This window comes from Struthio camelus, chromosome 18 (genome assembly GCF_040807025.1).
Source record: "Struthio camelus isolate bStrCam1 chromosome 18, bStrCam1.hap1, whole genome shotgun sequence".
NCBI lineage: Eukaryota > Metazoa > Chordata > Aves > Struthioniformes > Struthionidae > Struthio > Struthio camelus.
The window spans coordinates 18,084,071-18,101,093 of NC_090959.1; the positions used below are offsets into that span (position 1 = coordinate 18,084,071).

Sequence of the window (17,023 nt, forward strand, 5' to 3'; positions counted from 1 at the left end):
AAAGGCTGTGGGCCGAAGGTCTGCAGCCTGCGGCGCCCCGAGGACCGAGCCGAGCCATCCCGAGTGCCCTCCTGGCTCCGCAGCCCCTCGCTTGCCCCGGGCGGCGCGTCCCGCAGGACGCGCTCCCCCGGGACTCTGGATGGAGCCGGGCTGAGTGAGCAACAGACCCCAAATGTTTCTGAGCGCTGAGGATGTCTCTTCTGGCTGACTCTGTTTGTTTGTTTTCTGTTTGCTGTTTGTTTTCTTTTGTGGGCTGAGGTTCCTAGGTACTTTCAGGAAGCTGATGAGCTGGGCTGGGTTATTTTAATGTCTCAAAGTGCATGCAGTAGAGAGGCAGGCGAACGTTTCCTGCTAACTCTCTTGTTCCTTGTTTCTTTGTCAGGCTTTGTGAACTCGCACCAATGGCCAGCAGGTACGTGGTGAACTAGGACACAGCCTGCTCTATGGCGCCTCCTGAACCCTGGATCTACTTTTAGAAGCTTTTCTGTGTGAATTCTGTTTCGCTTGGCCACCACCAACAATGCCCATGGCGAATGGCCTCTCCGTGCCGCTGGACTGCCTCCAGCGGCAGCTGGAGCTGTGCCTGGTGTGCTCAAAATGCAGCGTGAAAGAAAACGAGATTACCTACCGGTTGAAAGAGGTGGAGCACAAATGCATGTACGAGATCCTCCTTGCCAGGTACAAGAACAAGAGGAACACGGCCTGGAGGAAGGTGTCCAGGCGGCCGGGCTTCCCCAACCCAGCCCGCTATGCGGTCTGCCGATACTACATCATGGGCTTGGGCTGCAGCAAGCACAAGAACCAGTGCACCTTTGCCTGGAGCCCGGAGGAGGCGATGGTGTGGAACTTTGAGCGGGAGCACGAGCTGGAGAGGCGCATGCTGAAGGCTGAGGTCCTGCAGGCCCAGCTAGCCAGCTGCCCCAATGGCTTCCCCCTGCCGGACCTGGCCAGCGCTGCGGGGGACATCATGAGTGAGTTTGGGGGACACTTCCAGGAGATCTGCAAACATTGCTTTTATGGAAGTCCTCAGCAGATCTCCATGGGTGGCCAGGCACGGCTCTGCGAGTACCACCGGACCTGGAGCCCGCTGTTGGTGCATGTGATGTCTGACGGTCGGAGGAAGAAGCAGTACACTGCCATCCGGCCGTGCCCTGAGTTCATCCCGGCCCTGAGCTACTGCAGATATGTCTCCAAGGGCGAGCCGTGCAAGCACAGCCTTCAGCGGTGCCACTACGCACACAGCGATGTGGAGATGGCCGTGTGGCAGGCGGAGAGGAAGTACGGCTTGGCTCGCTCGGATCTGCTGCCAGCCTCGGAGACGTGCAGCGAGAACGGCGAGCAGGCGACACCTCCTCTGGTTCAATTCTACTGTCGGGTCTGCCTGGTGACCTTCAGCTCTCAGGAAAGCTTCGAGAACCACTGCTCCTCCATGGAGCACGTGCAGATGGTCTCGGCCGACACCACCGTCCAGTGGGTTCACCGCGTGCCTCCTCTCGGGCTGACGAAATTCTCGCTGTGCAGCAGGTAAGACGTCAGCCTTGCGCAGCGAGTGAGAAGTTCTGGCAGCTCTCTGGTTGCTCCCTGCCCACAGGTCCTGCAGCCTCAGGATGCGTGGAACTGGGGAGGGGGCGGTGGGCTGCTTCATTTTGGCATGGGTCGAACGCGCAAGGCTTCTTTCCTTACAGAGCAGAGGTGTGTGAAATTGGCAATAGCTGCACCAAGGCCCATTCCACTGAGGAGCTGCAGGAGTGGATCCAGAGGGTGAAGGTTGCCGTAAAGAAAAAGAAACAGGCCATGAAGGACGGGCTTTTATCCTACCAGGATCGGCTCATTGCTGAGTACCAGAAGTGCTCCAATGAAGTGTTCATTGTAAGTGCTGGGCTGAGGGTGGGGAGCAAGTTAGTTTTCTGGAGCAGAGCGCTTCTGCCAGTGGTGCGTGTGAAGTCTCTTGTGTGAGAACTTGGGAATGAAACCAACGGTTCACGTTTCTAATGGTTTAATTGCTGGAGGTGGGTGAGATGCAGAAAGCTCTGGAAAGGCACGTTGCCGTCGCTGTTTCTTCAGCCCCTTTAGAGATGGCAACCTGAGTATAAAAGAGCCTCACTATTTGCCCAGCTAGGCTGCTCTGCCTTGTGTCCTTTTATTTCCTGAGGCTGCTATGTGGAAAAACTGAACATCAGTGTTTGTCCCCTTTTCTACTCTGAGCTGCGAGAATTTACTGCTGGTCCAGTCTGGGAAGAAGGTAGCATAAAAGCAAGGGATGAAGATGGTCAGGTGGAAGGCTCGGTAGTTTGTCCCTGGAGTATTGCCCTCAGCCCCCCTCCTCTTGTGCCTCTCCTATAGATGGCTGAGCACGTTGACGGTGTTACGGTTACATGTGAGCAGCCCCTGCACGTGCAGTCGGAGGACAGGAGGATGAAATACAGGTGGAAGTTCAGAGTTCACGCCCAGGTAAGTTTAATTCTGTGTGAAGAGAGACTGAGACCATGGTGGCTCTTGGTGACCATGGTGGCTCTTGGTGAGAGCACCTGCTTCTGTGCACGGCCCCTCGTTTTGGTTGGTTGGTTTGTTTGTTTTTTCTCTCTGTGAGGGGTCTTAGCACAAGCATAGGGATTTTGGGATGTCCAAATAAGACGTGTCAAGTGTTCTGGAGCCTGCTGAGGAGAAGGTACTCTCACCCTGAGCATGGGCTGTCATGGCCTGTGTTTGTGCTTGCGCTGTGGCTCTTCAGGGTGACTGCGTGGGGTATGGAGTCACCCATGTCTCCTGCCTCTTCTCATGTACTAGGTCCTCACGGTGTACCTAGCTGCTGTGAACATGTCCTGGATGTGGTCAGAAATAGCAAGATTTGGTTATTTTCCTACCCAGAATTTCCTGGGTGTTGGGGCAAGAGGCTGGGCCTAACTGTTTTCTGCCAGCTTATGAGATTTACCGTTTATAGAAGATTGTCTTAACTGTTACACAGCTGAAACCTGAGCTTTTTTTTTTTTAAAGCTTAAAGTAATTGCTATGGGATTACGCAAGGAATAAGTTCCTTTCTGGAGAATTGCAAGAACGCTGTGTAGATTTGGTGTGATGTTCAGGTCCTGCACCAGCTTTTGATAGGGAACGCTACTGGGAAGATCTCATGAGCCATTGGGTCCACACGTCACGATGTGTTCTTGTCTCCTCAACTGGCAGATGCCTCTGAAGCATGTGGCGCTACTGAAGAGGGAACCTGGAGTCACCTTCTACCTCTCAGGGGATGGATTTTCACGGGGCCTCCACTACATTAGGGGGGAGCACCTGAGCACTCTGCCCTCCTCCCCGAACACATCCTTGGTGGAGGTTTGCATGGAGTGCTGCACACTGGGAGTCTTCGAGCAGTGGGTGGTGTTTGACTTTGGCAGCCGCCCTGTCCTCATCCAGAAAATCCGGGCCAAGGTGGGCCAGCGGGAGCTTCCTCGGCAGATCCCAGCCAGTAGAGAGAGCATCCGTCCTGTGAACTTTGTGCGATGGCACAGTGGTAACAGGGTCATCGTTCCCAGCGTGCTAAGGACCAGTGATGAGGTGGATCTGCTGGCCAGATACAAACCACCTGCTCTCTCTCTGGACTTTCGGCATGAGGGTGGTGCAAGTCCTCCCATCACCCGTCTCACATACAGGGACAGGATGCACAACTTCCTCTTCCGGGAAGAAGAAGCCGAACAGGCTCTCATTGCCAAGTAAGTACCTGTTGTGTATCCAAAGGAGTCCTGCTAGCTGTGGATCACAGACCCATTGCTAACCCTGTCCTTGGTGCCGTGCAACTATTGAAGATCTAGTCTCCATCTCTTTCGGGTTTGGTCCTCAGACACCTGTTGGACGTTCCCAGAAAAATGGAAAGCTGCCAAGAAAGGTGTCTTGCTGGTTAGTCATAGGCAGGGAAGGGCTGTGTCTTGTTTTGTGGCTGTGGTTTAGGTAGAAGCACGATTCCTATCGCTGTACTCAGGTGCCACTTACTCTGGGTGTAAGTGGCAGTCCCTCCTCTGCAGTAGGGAGGACAATTACTGATGAACTATCAGCCAGTTCTTTGCTGTTAATTTAGGTATTTCTGCCTTTCAGACTCAACCTCCGGGTCTCCATCTTGCTGACTCCGATGCTGCAAAGCCTTTCTATGGGGATGAAGTTTGCCCTGTCTGGTGAGCTGTTTGCCGAAGTGCCTACCCCGTATAACCTCTCGCCAGACACAGATGAGGGGTATCTGCTGAACAGGTCTGTGCCCATTGCTTTCCTGGCACTTGACCCACCAGTAGACAATCGGGTTTATGAGGTCAATGTGGAGAATAAGGCCACCACTGAGAAGACCATCTGGCTACAGATACCAAAGAGATGCTGCTCTGAGTTGAACTTCAAGCCAAACACCTCCTACAATGTGGAGATCCAGTTCCAAATTGACCGGTTGCTGTTCCGGCAGTGGCACCATGCTGTTGACCGCCTGCTGGATGAGAAGCTGGTTCTACCTGACGTTGCCAATTGCTCTATCCCCTATTCTCCCGAGCTATCAGAGAAAGGGAACAGCAAGCAGAAACTAGCCATCTCCTTCATCACGGGCCAAGCAACCAGCAGCCGGCAGATCCCACCTCTTCTGATCTATGGGCCTTTCGGCACAGGGAAGACATTCACCTTGGCCATGGCCACCATGGAGATCCTGAAGCAGCCCAACACACGGGTGCTGATCTGCACTCACACTAACAGGTTAGCAGGAAGGAAGTGAAGAGGTAACCAGTCAGGGGCCTGATTCTTGTGCTGGGCCAGTGCATGCGTGAAGGGATGAAAGGGAGCCAGAGTGTATGAGAGGGAGCTAAGCTGGCCTTTTCTTAATATATATTTAAATTACTTAATAAATAAAAATGAACTATTTATTTAAATAAATTGTTCTAGCACTGCTGCTAGAAAGGAGCCTGGCGTGGGTGGAAGTGTTTGTGGAAAGTTAGTTAGCATATTCCTACTTGATTATAAGATAGGGATGGAAAATAGTTGAATTCTTTCTAGTCCTTACTGTGTAGCAGAAGAAGTGGAAAGCCATCTCCTGGTCTTTTTGGGATGATACTATACTCTACTTTCCCTTGAAAGCTATTGTGCTCTGTGCACATGTCAATATTTTGACTTTTCCAGGGAGAGTTTGGGGAAGGGGGAAATGTAGATCTGGTCTGACTGATGTTGAATTTGCCTTGAGAGAATCCAGGACAAGACTATTAAAATTAGAACAACTGTGCTCAGAATAGTGTCCATATCCATTCCTGCAGGCTGCTATTGCCTTGCTTTTTAATGTATAATAAATGGTAACTTCTAATCTTAGCCTACTTCAGGCTGTCTGGTTGCACTGAAGCTTGTTCTGCACAGATCTTGCACCATCCACATGGGCTGGGGATGCTGGCAAAGGTCAGTTGTCAGAGGAGAGGTGCACTGGACCGCATTTGTGTAGCTTTACCCTGTAGAGATGCAGGGCCAGATATTTTGCTGGGCACACTGCGTTTTCAGTGTCATGTCCCTACGAGCATTGAGAGGTGCCTTAGTGTCGGGTAGCAATACACATTTTAAACCATACTCTCAAAATATGCTTGGAATTGGTGGTTGTGTAAATGCAGGCTTCTTTGCACATATGTGAATAGCTTTTTTGAAGAGTGTTGTCAGCTAAAGCTGGGGGTGATTTTGGCACCTTGTTGATGAATGATTAAGTAGTGCATTGGGGTGAAGGTCTCGTATAAGAACGGCATTTAAATCCCATGATGGTTTCCCCTCTTCTTCCCGTGCAGCGCTGCGGACATCTACATCCGGGAGTATTTCCATAACTATGTAACCAAAGGGCGTCCATGGGCTGTTCCCTTGAGGATTATATCCACTGACCGTCCCATCAACCTGACAGACCCCATCACTCAGATGTACTGCTGTCTCTCTGCGGACCAGCGCTCCTTCAGGCACCCCACGCAGGAGGAGATTGACAGGCACCGCATAATTATTACCACCTCCATGTTATCCAAGAACTTGAAGGTGGCTCCAGGTTACTTCACTCACATCATGATCGACGAGGCTGCTCAGATGCTGGAATGCGAAGCTTTGGTTCCGCTCTCATATGCCACTTTTGAGACTCGGATTGTCCTAGCTGGGGACCACATGCAGATAACCCCAAAGCTGTTCTGCGTTGGAGACGGACAGTCTGCTGATCACACCCTGTTAAACCGACTCTTTCAGTTTTACCAGAAGGAGAGGCATGAAGTGGCTGTGAAGAGCAGGATCATCTTCAATGAGAATTATCGTTCCACTGCAGACATAATTGAATTTGTCTCCAAACACTTCTATGTGGGCAAAGGCAATGCTATCCAAGCCAGTGGGAACATCCCACCCCATCCGGAAATCTACCCGCTCATGTTCTGCCACGTGCCTGGCATGGCTGAAAGGGATATGTCCATGATTTCCTGGCATAACACCTCAGAGATAATGCAAGTGATTGAGAAAGTGCAGGAGATATTTGAGAAGTGGCCAGACGAGTGGGGTGTCCAAAATCTGAAGAGGATCTGTGTGGTCTCCCATGGGACACAGGTTTGTAGGAGAGCTACATGTTCCTTAACTGAAGTTGGTATGCATGTGCCACTCTGAACTCTCTCCAAATGCTCCCTAGTAGATGCTGGACTGTGTTTATGATAAACCTGTCTCTCTTGTGCTGGCAAAGGTAGGGAATCTGTGAGTCTTGCATGCCAACGGTGTGTTTTTTCTAGGCGTGATCCATTTACATTTAGGTAGCATGGGCGGTCAGAGCAGAGATGCCTCACGGTGGGATGGTTTAAAGATTTCTTTCAGCATCCTCTGCGTAGGTTAACTATAACTTAGGCTGGGGAAGCAGGCCAAAATCAGTTCAGGACGTGTAATTTGCTGTCAAGTAACTGTCTTGGGTTGAGAAGGGTGTGTCTGTAAGTGCTGAGGGTGCAGGAAGCTTGGAGTTGTGTGGTGGAGGGGGGCTTTGTGACCTGAAACTGCCCTCAGGTTTGTGACTCTCTGTTTCTTACTAGGTTTCTGCAACCAGGCAAGAGCTGAGGAAAAGGCACCTACAAGATGTGGTGGTAGAAAACTATGAAAACTTGCCAGGTTTGTGTTCTGTGCAGTGGTTATTAATGCTTGGAGGCATTCTGAGCTCTCCTGTGCTCTTGGGAGAGCTTTCCCAGTCATGTCAGCAGACAGGAGGGTGTACTGCAGCTAGAGCCACCGGGCAGTGGGCAGGGGGAACAGACACGGGGGGTCATTAGCAGAGGTCCTTCTGGCATCTTAATCTTTGTCAACTCTCCCTTTGCCATTTTAGCAAGGATGATGGAGCAAATGAGTCCTGATGTGCTGCACTTCCGCGTTGCTAGCATGGTGGTTTGTTCTGGCTGCTTTCCTTGCTGTGCCTGCTATCCAGCTCAGCTGCTGGAGGTGTGCATTTGTGCACGTTTCTTGTACTGGATACCCCACCTTCTTAAAGCTCATCTAGCATGTGTCCATACATGCATTTCCATGCAAAATATCCCTGTTGATCTCGTGGCAAAATACCTCTCTGGGAGAGTGTATGTCATGCTGTTAGGCAGACCTTCCCTACCCTTTCCCTTTGCTCTCCACTGCTCCAGATGCTGTTAGCAAGCGGCTGTGGCCCACTTCACGTTGATTAGGAGCGAGTGCGTGGAACTCCTCTGACTGATTTCCATCCTTGTCTAGTTGTTACCAGTAATTCTTTGATTTCATCCTTTTCTTAGTGAATAGGATTTCACACTGAATTAAATCTGTACCCAACTGTCAACTTGTTAAAATTTATGGATGTTACTTTGTAGGAGGGTGAAAACCCTGTAAGTGGGAACTGATCAGTTATAACCTTGGCTTGTGCTCATGCCAGCAGAAGAGCACTCGCTTAAAGCATCCCAGAGACTTCAGTAAGTGTGAATCATGTGAAGCTCCCAGTGCCAGTGGGGGAGGCAAGTAATAAAGATGAATTGAAACCAAGATGGCCTGTGGGTACCAACTGCAGCATGAACCGCAGAACGGCTAGCTAAAGGAGTCCACTGCACTTAATGATGAGAGAAGGATGGTGTTGTTTTTGTCCTCAAGGACTTAGTTTGACTCATCCGTGTTTTTATTTTTTTATTTTTTATTGTGCAGCTGGGACATCTCATGGTGAGAATAACTGACCCCTGGGGTGTGTTTATGATCTGAACACCCTTTCTTTACAGTCTCTTCTCAGCTCTGAAATCACCAGGGTGACTCTAGCTGTTTGTTATTTGTAGTGCGATCAGCCAGCAGAGCTGTCCTCGAAGGGATGAGGGAAAATTGTGAATGGTCACTGCTCTTGTTCCTGCAAAATCCTCAATTCCCCCAGGAATCTGGGATTCACAGAAGACTCCACCCTTGTTAGGAGTGGATAGTGGGGGATGCTGGTGGCCCTGTGAACGCAGTGCTGGTCCATTAGTGCTCACTGATGCACTACTCAACTGTCCTATCTCTCTTTGTGTGTTTCCCTCCCCTCCCTGGGGCTTGCACAGTGGTGCCCTCATGGTGTCTATCCTGGCTTATGCATGAAGGCCCTCACGTTCCCTGAGAGCTGCCTTTTTTGGATCAAGCAACTTCTGTGACTCAGACAAGTGAGCTTCTATCAGCCTGCCACTGCCAGTGCAGCTGCAGCAGTGCAATGCAGCCTAGGTGCACAGAGATATGTGTGGCAGCCAGACAGGATTTTCCCCGTTGGTTTCCCATGAGTGACTTATCCGTTGTCCCCTCCCTTGCAGGGCGGGAGTTCCGGGTCATCATTATCAGCACAGTCCACACCAGCGAGAGTCTGCGCAGCTCTGCCTCCCACCGCCTGGAGTTCTTCAATGAAGCCAGAGTGCTCAACACCATCATGACCAGGGCTCAGTCGCTGGTTGTTGTGGTGGGGGATGCCGTGGCCTTGTGTTCCCATGGCCAGTGCAGCAAGGTGTGGAAACGCTTCATCCAGGAGTGCATTGAGAAGGGAAGCGTGACTCCGGAGAACCTGACGATGGCGCAGATCAAACAGGCGGCGTGTGACAAGGAGAGCTGGAGCAGGAGGAGCCCAGAGGGGGATGAGGAGGACAGCGACACCGATTCCTGGAGCTCTGAGGCTGATAGCATGAATCCCGACGATCCCATTCTCCAGGAGCTCTTAGATGAAAGCAAGAACGTCCTGGTGACAGTGTCCGAGGAAGGGCTGCTGAACGTGAAGTCTGAGGCTTCAAACCAGTGGGAAGACAGGCAGGAATACGTCAATTTTTCCTCTCAGACGATGCAAGAGTATCTCCACATGCACCCCAAAATGTACAAGAGGTGCGAGCTGATCAAAGAGGGATTTGACAGAGCTTCTGCCTTCACCCTCAATGACTCGCCCGCTATGACCATTCAGATCAAAGGTAGAGTTCACTGCGGGACGGCCTTCACTGGGGATGAAGTGCTTGTGGAAATCCTGCAGAGTAGCACAGCTGACAGTAGCTGCCTCCGCCCTCAAGGGAAGGTGGTGGGCATATTAAAGCGTGCAGAGAGAGAACGGACCTTTATCTGCATGATGGACGAATTTGATCCCCGGGTGATGATACCCATTGATCGCACTGTCACCAAAATATTTGTCCCAGGGCTGAAAGAAAAACCAAACGTCATTCCCATCCGCAGGTTTGTCAACGGGAAGTACAGAGTGGTCAGCTGTGAGAAGATCGGCCAGGAGACGAGGAGATGCCAGCTCTTCTGTGTCCAGATTATCTCCTGGCGGGAAGGGTTTTACTACCCTTTGGGGATAATAACTGAGATTCTGCATGTTGCGTTGACATTGGAAGAAGGCCTAAAGATCCTTGACTTGGAGTATGATTTGGAAAATAAATATCCTGCTGTCGTTACCAGGGAATTAGCCAAACACACCTCCAGCAAACCAAACCTCACCAAGGAAAACCTGAAGGACTGTCGGAGTTACCTGACGTTCACTGTTGACCCCCCAGGTGCTAAGGATTTAGACGATGCTGTCAGTGTTAGGGATCTTGGAGGCCACTATGAGATTGGGATCCACATTGCAGATGTGGCTGGCATCATTCCCAAAGGCAGTGCCTTGGACATGGAAGCAAAGAAACGGGGTGCCACATACTATGCTCCCAACCGGGAGCCACTGTGCATGTTCCCACCCAAAATTAGCCAGGAAATCTGTAGCCTCCTGCCACAGGAAGATCGTCGTGTGATCTCATTGTTTGTCACTGTAGAAAAGAAGACTGATACAGTGATAAAGGGAACCTTCACTATGTCTGTGATTCGCTCAGACAGGCAGCTGTCCTATGAAGAGGCGGAGCTCTTCATTAAGAACCACTACAGGGGAGACGCAGAAGCCCTTCGCTTTGATACCCTGGAGGACTGCATAGCTGTGGCTTATCACTTCTCCAGGATCCACCGGAAGTTTCGGCTGCAGGAAGACTGTTTCTATGACCAGCTGGATGAGGAAAGCTCCCCAGGTAACAGAGGTTCCCATCAGATGATAGAGGAGTTCATGATCATGTTCAACAGTTTTGTGGCTGAGTTCCTAACCAACCAGGAGGTCACCAGAAATGTCACTCCTCTCCGCTGTCAGAGTGAGCCAAGCCCTCAACAGATATCACTCATGAGAAGCAAGTACAGCCACATCATTCCTTTGTCCATCCATCTCTCACACCATCTGGGAGATGTGCTTCCCAGTCAAGTCTCATCAAAAGATGTGGAGTTCAGACTCCTGGCCCCGCTTTGGGAGCACCTACAGTCAGCTGCAAATGTCTGTGATTTCCACAAGATGCTAGACCTTATTGTCACTGATGACATCCACCCAAAGCTGGCCCCCGTGGTGCTGGAGTTCAGGAGACTGCTCAGCCGCTCTTATTTCAGTCGCTCCAACTCCACTGCGCAATCAAAAGCAGGCCATTACTCCTTGCATGTTGACTCGTACACCTGGGCTTCTTCTCCCATCCGCCGATATATGGATGTGGTGGTCCAGCGGCACCTTCATTCCGTGCTCCGCAAGAAGCCGATTGCCTATTCTTTGGAGGACATTGAGTTTCTCTGTCATGACTTCAACAGGAAGAATTCCCGAGCTGTGACGTACGAGAAGAGGGCCCACTCCCTGCAGATGGCCATTCAGCTGAAATCGCAAGTCCTGCAGAAGGTGGCCTTTGTAGTGGATATCGAAGGGATGAACAAGTACTTTAAAGCCTTGTTTCCACTGAACAAAGAGACTCTTCCTGATCCCCAGTTAATTAACTACAGAGCTCTTCAGCTGACAGAGCAGCCCACGTTCATCCAGGAGCGGAACAGCATGAGGCTCATGTGGAAGAGGAGGGTATATTCTGTGGTGACGATGAAGGAACATAGCCTGAAGGAGGGGCCTCTCTGTGACCGCAGTGTCACCCTCTTCAGTGCCCAAGTTTGGCAAAACGTGCTCTCGGCCATCAAAAGTGAAAAGTTTGAGAATGTGGCCCCTCTCCTTCAGAGGGGTGAGGATCACCACAAGCGGCACGTGGGGAGGATAAGGAAAAGTCCGTGCATGCACTATGTGGAACTGTCCCTGGAGCTGAGCGCTGGTGACGCGCTGCAGTTCCAGCTCACCACAGATGTTTACCGGGGATTCCTGGTGCCCTTTGTGCAGCTGTGGTGTGTGACGCCAGGTTTTGACATCTGTCTGCAGCACACAGAAAAGCCCATCGATTGCTTCTCTGCATATGCCACTCAGCCATCCAAAGACAAGTACAAACATGCAGTGGAGTATAACAAAGTGTGGATGCCAATGAGTGCCATGGAATCCGCTTCGTGTGCAGTGGCTGAAAATGACTCCATTGTCCTCCATGATGTCAAAATAACCTGGGCAAAGCAAAGGACAAGCAAAGGGCAGCTGCAAGGGACTTTCTCTGTAACCAAAAGCTTTTTGGAAGAGTGCTCCATTGAAGTAGATTTCAACCACTGTTACTTGTGCATTCGCTTAAGTGGGCTGGACCTTGCGAGCTTTCAAAGCGATGAGGAGTGCCTTAGCCACGGTCTCCAGAATCTGACTTTGTTTAACAAGGGCAGATCAGAAAGCAAACTTGTGGTTGATCCCGGCACATACACCTGGGTGGCTCACGGGCTCACTGAAGAGTTTGGCGACGATGAGAAGTCAGACAGGAGTAGTCAACAAACTTTCAATTTTTACATCCACTATATGTCTATGGAGAATATTCCTGTGGAAATCTCACAGGACTCTGCCAGGTTCACGGTGGAGCTGATTCCAAAGATGTTGCCAGATGTGTAAGTGTGTTTAGCATCCATTCTCTAATTAACCTTTTGGTCCAAACAGACTAATAGCTTCTCATGAGACTCCTCTGCTAAACCAAATGAGTTTTGCTCATTGATGAGGCTGATCCTCTGAAAATCTGTCTTTATTCAGCTTCAACTGGCCATGCTCTTGGGCTGTTGACATTTGGTGGGGGTTGCAGCATTTCTCCAGATAGCTTCATGCTCTTCTGGTTGACCTTGAGAATGGGTGTGGGGAGACAGGGGAAAGTGCCGTGCTGAAGTTGCACTGGGCATCTATTTCTTATGCTAGTGAATTGCTGCAATATATGTCATAAATGGCAGTGTGGCTCAGGGTTTGTTTAGCAGACATGTACTCCCTGATTTCCCATTCATTTTCCTTTGTTGTGGCTGTGAAGCAAGATCTATTATTAAAGTAGAGCTGATGTCTATTTTGCCCTTCTTTGTACTCCGTATGGAGTGATAATCACACCCCAACTGCTGTAGCTTTCCTCAGGGCAGAGCGTGTTTCCCTTTGTGTCTTGAATTTTAGGAAAAACTGGAAGCTAATCCAATAAAATGGAGTCGGGACATAAGTTGTACTCCTTGCTCTCAACATCTTTGCAGGCTCAGCTCTTCAGATAGTTGGGAAGTAGTCATGGATACAAAATAGGAGAATGGGACTTGTATGCAAATTGTTTAAGCTCTTTGTGGAAGGATTTAATGCAAGACCAAAGCAGAGAAGGAATAAATAAGACAGTTGTACAAAGCTGTGTTCTGTTCTTCAATATTTTATGCCACATTTCATTCATTCTTGTTTTTATTTGTCCGTCAGACGGAAAGAAAATGCAATTTGGAAGCTCATGTATGCCTCTGACCTTGCTAAAAGCATCGCACTAAACCATGTGCCTCCTACAAAAGGTGGGTACAAATATTCATCTTTTTTTATGCTATGGCTACTTGCTTCAGGCCAGGTAGGTGCCCTGGCAGTTTCCGTGGGTCATTGCCATAGGGATCATGCTCGCAGACCATCAGGCCTGCATAGCACACCTCTCTTCTCTTTAGCTGGGAAGCTCCCCTGCTAAGGGCAGGAAAGGAGTTGTAACACTGCCAGAGTAAAGGCAGGCTACCATACTGGAGAGTGATGCAGGTGATGTTTTAATCCCCAGGACTCGCAGAGAAGGTTCATGGGCAGAACTTCTTGGCATGAGACAAGGATTGTGTTTGGGAGGTCTTGTAACTGGGGCATGGTTGCTTGGTGCCTGCTGTGCTATTGAACTGCCTGTGTGCTTCCTTCAGTAACGTTCTTTAAACTTGTTTTCTTTTCTTCTTACCATAACAGTGATAACTTCCAAACTCCTGCTGCAAAAAACCTTTGATCTCCCTGGGAGTCAAAGGAAGCTCAACCAGAGTCAGAACCAGGCAATTCTAAATGCTCTACGAAAATCCTTCACGCTCATCCAAGGTCCACCAGGTAAGGGGGAGGGGAGGATGCGTGTACACGTGTCCTTTGTCATTAAAGGCAGGATAGAACTAGTCTGCTTTTTTTGAGGAGGAGGGGGGAGGGAACAGCATTGCTTTCCATAGGACCCTTGGCGAGATAGTTGAGGGTAGAGTGGGTTGGCATCGCACACAACTCTTTAAGGCAATCTTCTGGATTCTAGATTCCCAAGGTTGATCGTTTTGGTGCTGAACTAGACCAAGGGTATAGTTATTAAAGTGTTCTCAACCTTCTTGCATTTCTAGGCACAGGGAAAACCGTCGTTGGAACTCACATTGTCTACTGGTTCCATAAGCTGAACCAGGAGATCGCTGAGAAGGAAGAACCAAAATTCTTGGATGAAGAAGAGGGCAAAGGGACCAAGTGCATCTTGTACTGTGGCCCATCCAACAAGTCTGTTGATGTTGTTGCTGGTAATTATTTGTTCTAAGCCCCTAAAGGAGCTTGTACCACTGGGAGGGAGAACACGTGCCCGTGATTAGGAAGCTGGAAGACAGGAGTGGCAGAAAGCTTAGTCTGTCCCTTAGAACAGACCCTTCACTGAAGGACGAGGACCAGTAAAGTTGGGACTGATGAGCAAGGGGTGGGGAGGAAGGACTGGTGTGTGGTGAATGCTGGGCATCTCGAGCAGTGTGTGCAGGGGTTTCTCATCAGCACCTGTGCCTGGCATTGTCTGAGCAGACCTGTTCTCCTTCCCCAGAGATGCTGCTGAAGATGAAAGACCTGAGACCGCTGAGGGTTTACGGTGAGGCGATTGAGACGATGGAATACCCATATCCAGGGAGCAACCGGCACCTCTCCCGAAAAGCCTTGCGAGATGCAAAGCCAAAGCGTGAACTCAGGTAGGAGGGCAGGGCCCCACAGGCTCTGAAAGCTGTGGGCGGGGGTGTTTGCTGCAGCTGAAAAGCTGAACAAAGCAAGCACGGTGTCTGCTCTGCTGCTGCAGAGCAGCGCTGGTCTCTCTCTGGGGGACTCTGGGGAAGGTGAGCTGCCAGAGTCCTTGTCCAGGTGGTGGTGCCAGGCTGGAGTTGGCAGGGGGGGCCCAAGGCTGTTGAAGCTTTGTAATGTCGTCCTTGTGACCTTTGTAAGGAACCAGCAGGCCTGTGGTTCAAAACATCAGACTAGCTCTTGTGATGGCACTCCTGTTGTTAGACTATTTTGTACTTAATTTTTTCAGAAGAAAGTGCAAGTCTAACATAGCACCTAGTCACGAAACATCCTAGGTGCTTTCATCTTTCTTTTAAACAGCTCTAAAAGTCTCTTGACTTCATTACTGCTTGTAACTTTTTTAAGAAAAAGAGGATGTTACGTTTTGTACCCTCAAGGGTGAACTAAGTGTAAGGCCTATAAAGATGGAAATGTCTGGCTGCGACTTTTTTAGCTAAAGTAGTTTCTCCACATAGGCAGGTGTTGTATGCTTCACTGTAGAGGAGATAACTTTGGTCTGTGTGTGGAAAGTATTTGTATAAAGTTAAACAAACAAAAAAATTGACTCTTTATTCAGTGAAATAATCCTGCATCATCGAATCCGACGGCCGCCCAACCCTTTTTGGCAGAAGATCTGTGAATTTGATGCCCGAATGAGGAAGGAGGATCAGATAGCAGAAGAAGAGATAAAGAAGTGAGTAAAAAGAGACCCTCGTGAGAGATGGCTCTTTTTGGCTGAATGCCACTTCTAAAGAAGTGCTGCCTAAAGTAGCGCAGTGCAGCAGTCTTCCTCCCCTGATGAGAAGTAGTTTGGGCTATAGTTTCTAGGACTCAGCTAATATAAACTGGTAAAGCACCATGAAAGTCACTTGATTTGTTCTGGCTCCTGCAAGCCAAAGGAATAGATGAAAACATGAAAAGAGTAACAAGGTGTGTGTTTTCCTTAGGAGGTTTAGAATGATGATAGAAAGTGATCCTGTTCGAATGACAGCATAGACCATGCTGCGCAGGTACTGTTAGCCTGAAACCTGCCGATACCTGAAAGTAACGTTAGCCACTTTGCCTTGTGAAGGGAGCACAGTGGCACTTTGAGGGCTTGTGCTACAATACAGAGCCTCCAGAATCACTTCTGTTCAGGTGCTATTGTATGTCTGGACTAAAAGTTAAGTTACCCATGAGATGCTTGCATCCCCCACCCTGAGTGTCTGCCCTGCTGATTTCAGAACAAAGCGTTCTCCTACTGTGTGTATCCAAAGCCCTTTACTGGGAACACTAGCTCATCCTGCGGAAGGAGACGGAGCCATAATCGTTTCAGAAAGTATAGCCTCTGCATGGTTCCTGCACTAGAAACCTGGAGGTGTTTCCTGTGTGCCTAACCTGATGTCTTTGCATTGGCCATCAGGTACAAAAATCTGTTGTCAGCTGCACGTGCACATGAGCTAACATGCCACGACGTGATTCTGTGCACGTGCTCCGCCGCATCTGCCCCCTGCCTGGAGAAGCTGAATGTCAGGCAGATCCTCATTGATGAGTGTGCCATGTCCACAGAGCCCGAGACCCTCATCCCCTTGGTCAGCCATAAGTATGCTGAAAAGGTGAGCACCTTCCAAAGATGCATCTCTAGGACAGCTGCTCAGAGTTCTTGAGTCTATGCACACATTCCATCCCTGACTGTGCTGCTCTTCCAAGTTTAGACCATGTTTTAAGGTTGTTTCTGACAGTGCCCGTGATGGTGTATCAGTGTTTCGGTCTTCAGGCAGTCATCTCCTCAGAGGTATAACTCCATTAAATATAAAGTCTTGAGGAACGTACAGTACATAAGTAGTCTTACCAGAAGCATGAGCTATGCGTTTTCTGTTCATATCACATAAAGCGCAGTCCTAAGACCTGCCATAGGCCTAAAAGCTATGGTAGAGAACTATTGCCTATACTTGCCTCTTTACTGTGCGTCATCTCAGCTCCCTGTCTCCTAGTTACACCCATACTGTCTCCTCTGAGTTTGCACTTGGCTTTCTGTAGGAGAAAAGTGGTGGCATGGATATGGTTTTGGTGCTTCTTTACCGGGTGAGTATCACAGCCACCAGAAAATGTGCTGACTTAGGTGCAGATTATCAACACAGCAAGAAGTATAGAGGAGATCTTGGTAGATTCTTGCTACGCGACAGCTCTCTCCTATCAGATAAGAATTAGACTCCAAATTATCTGGATCAGGTTCTTCTTTGTTTGTATAACGGCCAGCATGGTCCCTGATCGAGGTTGCTGTAACCATAATATAAGGAGCAATGAATGCCTGAGCGTGAATAGCCAAAGAGCTGCTTGCCTTCGCCTGCG

At 49.6% G+C, this 17,023-nt stretch overlaps 1 protein-coding gene across 4 annotated transcripts in view; it reads left to right on the forward strand.

The window, feature by feature from the left end:
- Positions 1–17,023, forward strand: part of HELZ2 (helicase with zinc finger 2) — a 34,926-nt gene that overhangs the window by 12,135 nt on the left and 5,768 nt on the right. For all 4 annotated transcript variants that reach the window (XM_068912197.1, XM_068912194.1, XM_068912195.1 and 1 more), the window contains exons 2-15: positions 383–1,524; positions 1,686–1,869; positions 2,344–2,451; positions 3,181–3,704; positions 4,084–4,716; positions 5,778–6,561; positions 7,029–7,104; positions 8,769–12,279; positions 13,100–13,185; positions 13,607–13,738; positions 14,011–14,178; positions 14,466–14,607; positions 15,270–15,386; positions 16,095–16,287. In XM_068912197.1, coding sequence (XP_068768298.1) covers positions 521–1,524; positions 1,686–1,869; positions 2,344–2,451; positions 3,181–3,704; positions 4,084–4,716; positions 5,778–6,561; positions 7,029–7,104; positions 8,769–12,279; positions 13,100–13,185; positions 13,607–13,738; positions 14,011–14,178; positions 14,466–14,607; positions 15,270–15,386; positions 16,095–16,287 — 7,662 coding nt within the window. In that variant the 5' untranslated portion in view covers positions 383–520. The remainder of the gene's footprint in view (positions 1–382; positions 1,525–1,685; positions 1,870–2,343; positions 2,452–3,180; positions 3,705–4,083; positions 4,717–5,777; positions 6,562–7,028; positions 7,105–8,768; positions 12,280–13,099; positions 13,186–13,606; positions 13,739–14,010; positions 14,179–14,465; positions 14,608–15,269; positions 15,387–16,094; positions 16,288–17,023) is intronic.